This window comes from Anarrhichthys ocellatus, unplaced genomic scaffold, assembly GCF_004355925.1.
Source record: "Anarrhichthys ocellatus isolate YVR2014 unplaced genomic scaffold, GSC_Weel_1.0 scaffold21, whole genome shotgun sequence".
NCBI lineage: Eukaryota > Metazoa > Chordata > Actinopteri > Perciformes > Anarhichadidae > Anarrhichthys > Anarrhichthys ocellatus.
In genome coordinates this window covers 66,391-69,102 of record NW_022280051.1, presented here as the reverse complement: position 1 = coordinate 69,102, position 2,712 = coordinate 66,391, and the positions used below count along the sequence as shown (strand labels likewise).

The following is a 2,712-nucleotide window of genomic DNA, read 5'->3' as shown; positions in this document are numbered from 1 at the left end:
GGTATTGACCTGTAAGTCAAATCAATAGCATCAATATTAAAAGCTCAATAGCTCCCGTGGTTAAAGGACAATCACCTCAGAGCAGACCGCCTCGATTGCCTGGTCTTTGTCTGTTATTTGGGGAAAGGTTGAGAAACAACGTCTACGGGGCAGTTTCATTAGCCAAGAAAGACTTTAACAGGGAAAAAAACAAAAGTTGTATATACGAGCCTCATGAATGTGTGTCGGCAGTTCTTGCAGAACTAGAAATTCAACATTTGGGTTTGGCTCAAACCCTGGGAAGCCCTATTTGGTGTGTGAGATTATTTTTTGGGTATATTATGTCCCATCATGTTGAGTCCTTTTTATCTCAATATGGGGTCCGTCTGGTAGCCGGTGGGGCCTGCCCTCGCGTTGGAGAAGAGAAGGTTGTGTCTCAATACGAAGCCACTCGGGGAGGTTTGAGGCAACAAAAGGCTTTTCATGAGTGAACTATGGACGTGAGATGGCTCTGAAGGAAGAGGTCTGGCTGGAGGCAATCCAGACACCAACAGCAATACAACACAGACACACACTTCTTGTTTTTCCAGTTGTCCTCAAACGGTTGTGTGCGAGCAGTGGGAAAGAGGCTGCCATACTTTTGCTTTAGGAAAGAAATGGAGATAAACTACTTTTCGTGTTAGTTTTGACTCTGGAAAACAATCAAGCGAGCCGTCCCCGCCTGTGTGTCCGGCACACGACTCTGCCGCCATTGTTCATGTTGACATTTACTCTGAGGAATCGGACATCAGTATAAATGCCAAACGCTAATTATTGCGGGACAGATCGAGGCAGATGCACACAGCAGATGGCCTCAGCAATACAACTTTTCATCTGCATACAGCAGTCCTCCGGTCTTTTCCTTCAATCGTTTTTCTGTCCCACCCACATGTCCTCTGTGTGTGTGTGATTGTGTCCGACTGACCTGAGAGTAGAAATTAGCCATAGTGGTGGTTTCTATGTCCTTCTTGGCCAGTATTTCCATTTTGACCGGAGCCGATGGGAACTTGGTTGAGAAGTAGTCCAAGAAGTCTGGCAGGTAGCCGGCTTCCCCGTGGACGATCCCCATGACGTAATGAGCTGCCTGGAAAACGAGGACAGTAACAAAATCTAAATATTAGAAACAAAAAATACAAATGAAACAAATTGTATAAGGTGAAAGCACTTGACTGCACTGAGCTCAACACCCGTGGATCAATATGTCTGCCGTACCTGGGATGAGTCCTCACTGAACGCTAAGGTGACGAACTCCTGGGCAAACCTCTGCCTCTGGCTCATGGAGAGCGAGGACAGCTGGGATGCGTAGGCGTGGGCCACCAGGGCTCCTCCGTTAGGCTGGTGCTCGATGTGGATGTACGGAGCAAACTCCAGGCCCGCCATGCCGGGGTTGGTGCACCGCGGCTGGCGTTTGGTTTGGGAAGGCTGCGGCGTCTTCATGGAGGACGACGGAGAGTTGGGAGAGTCGAGGGGGCAGGAGTTAAAGGGGGATTTGGGGGTGAGAGGAGGGGAGGAAGGTAGGAGATGCGCAGCTTTGTTGTTGGGCGGAGGGTAAACCGGCAGAGGGGACTTAAACGGAGACAGGGCGGAGTTGTGGGCGGGATCAGAGGAGGAGGAGGAAGGAGGTGGAGAGGACGAAGGGAGGAGAAGCAGGCCGGCGCAAATGGTTTGGCAGGAGCGGTGGTACATCTTCACTCGCTTGTGCTTCTCCCCCTCTTTGTGTTTCTTCTTCTTTTTCTTCTTCACCTTTTTGATTTGCAGCTCCTCCTCAGAGTCTATCTTCGCTTTCTCCTTTTCATCTGGACGGAGTGACAGAGAGAGAGAGAGAGACAGACAGAGAGGGGACCGTATTACTTGTTTTACAGGAGAAGACATTCTCACAAGATCAACATGTAATGTAATTTTGAAAAGGCTTTAAGGGAGTAGGGAGACAAATCATTCATGCAAGCTTTGTAAAAAAATAAAAATATATTCAAGTCTGCTGTCTGCTGTGTGATGGATCAACAAACCGACCCTCAGCCCTCTTCATTCCCCCGCTGTAAGAAGACCATTTTCACTGAATTAAGTCCTCTCAAAATGACGAAAGCTCAGAAAAAGCATCTAAATAAGGTGAAGAGAATCAGGAAAACGTGCTGATTACGCTGAGTCAATAAAAACAAACAATACACAGTCAGACTTTCACCCAGATTGTTGTGTCATTTACTTTTTTTTTTTAATTTTTTTTTAATGATCAAAACAAATGTGATAATTCCCTTTTTAAAAACCCATAAAACAAAAATAACTCCTAACTAGTTGTAGCGTGGACAGATGACTCAGCTTCTCCCAGATGGGGTGCATCTCCTGGGGTGCATGCGGTGAAATAAATGGCATCCCTGAGAAAAGCAGATATGAACAAGCCAGGAAATACGCTTTCCAGTGACATATCAGAACGGAGATAATACCGTACATGGTGGACCGTCTCTACGAAGCCTGAGACCGGACAGAGCAGAACATGCAAATTTATGCACAGCGCTGCTGTTAGTAGTGTGTGTGTGTATGTATGTGTTAGAGCTGTTCACATCTATTTGGAAATTTGTTGCTGGCTGGCCAGGAGCGGTTGTGTAAACAAGTGGACATAGATACATTTACAGGGTGTGAGAGTGAGTGTGTGTGTGTGTGTGTGTGTCGTTTTGATAGCTGCTGCCTCAGCATAATTCA

The 2,712-nt window shown here is 46.9% G+C and overlaps 1 protein-coding gene across 1 annotated transcript in view; it reads right to left on the bottom strand.

Annotated features, from left to right (window-relative positions):
• The window catches only part of LOC116390040 (lysine-specific demethylase RSBN1L-like), a 14,630-nt gene extending 11,924 nt beyond the window's left edge, over nt 1-2,706 (bottom strand). Inside the window, exons 1-2 of the mRNA XM_031859281.1 lie at nt 1,231-2,706; nt 944-1,102 (exon numbers count right to left, since the gene is read on the bottom strand). Coding sequence (XP_031715141.1) covers nt 944-1,102; nt 1,231-1,890 — 819 coding nt within the window. The 5' untranslated portion in view covers nt 1,891-2,706. The remainder of the gene's footprint in view (nt 1-943; nt 1,103-1,230) is intronic.
• Between the last annotated feature and the right edge of the window lie 6 nt (nt 2,707-2,712).